This window comes from Nestor notabilis, unplaced genomic scaffold, assembly GCF_000696875.1.
Source record: "Nestor notabilis isolate BGI_N333 unplaced genomic scaffold, ASM69687v1 scaffold396, whole genome shotgun sequence".
Lineage (NCBI taxonomy): Eukaryota > Metazoa > Chordata > Aves > Psittaciformes > Psittacidae > Nestor > Nestor notabilis.
In genome coordinates this window covers 62,583-63,557 of record NW_009933981.1, presented here as the reverse complement: position 1 = coordinate 63,557, position 975 = coordinate 62,583, and the positions used below count along the sequence as shown (strand labels likewise).

Genomic DNA, 975 nt, shown 5'->3' with positions numbered 1-975 from the left:
GAAGGGAGGAGGAGTTGGGCGGCAGCAGCCCCAGCACAGCCTCCTGTGGCATCCACAGGGCGCACACGCTCAGGTCCGCCGCGCAGCCGTTCACGATGAAGGCATTGCTGGTGGTCTGCAGCTTCTTGAAGGAGAAGACCAAATAGATGACCATCACATTGGATAAAGTCCCCGAGATAGCCAAGACTGCGTAGAGCAGCGAGAGGAAGATGCGGGTCCCAGAGGAGTCCTCCCAGAGCAGCAGCAGAGGCGAGCTGGCACTCCAGGAAGAGGCGTTGGGCATCTCGCTGAATGCGGCTCAGTTTTGGCTTCTCCCTGCAAGTCCCATCCTGGTCCGGGTCAGAAGATCCTGCTGCAGGAGCCCCCCGCCGAGCACAAGGGAGGATGTGCAGCCGAGGGGACTCTTAAGGCATGTTCCACTCATACGAGCTGCAACGTCCGGAAAACGCAGTTTGCAGTGGGAGAGAACGGCAGGGTCCAGGGCAGGCAGCACTATGAGATCCCACAGCGGGTGGGTAGCGAAGGTGGGTCCATAGGGAGCAGAGATGGCTGGGAGCAGACCGGAGCACGGCTGAGGATGCTGGAGAAGAGCAGCAGCACCTTGCAATCAGCAGCAGAAACGGTAGCAACTGATACAAAGCTTTGCAGTTTCTCCTGTGCCACACTACGTACACTGTATATCATTCCAGGAAGATTCAGCCCTTCCACTCTTCATGAATTATTCAGCAGATTTTCAACTTGTTAAATCAAGAACAAAAAAAAAAAAAAAAGAAAAGAAAAAAACCCAAACCCTGTCATGCTCCAGAAATACTGCAACTACACAGTCTGACTCTTCTCTTTGCCTTACCGGTTTCCTGGTTCGAACCCATTTAACACAACTTGCATTTGCAGCAGGCTTTCAAACCGGTATCAGTCACTTCTGTCTGAAACACAGTCCATTTACTGGAGAAAATCCTCTGCAAGATACTGCCCTTA

At 53.0% G+C, this 975-nt stretch overlaps 1 protein-coding gene across 1 annotated transcript in view; it reads right to left on the bottom strand.

Moving 5' to 3' along the window:
• Window positions 1–283, bottom strand: part of GPR88 (G protein-coupled receptor 88) — a gene marked incomplete at its 3' end in the record, with an annotated part of 752 nt that extends 469 nt beyond the window's left edge. The window contains exon 1 of the mRNA XM_010017112.1: window positions 4–283. Within this exon, the coding sequence (XP_010015414.1) occupies window positions 4–283 (280 nt within the window). The remainder of the gene's footprint in view (window positions 1–3) is intronic.
• Between the last annotated feature and the right edge of the window lie 692 nt (window positions 284–975).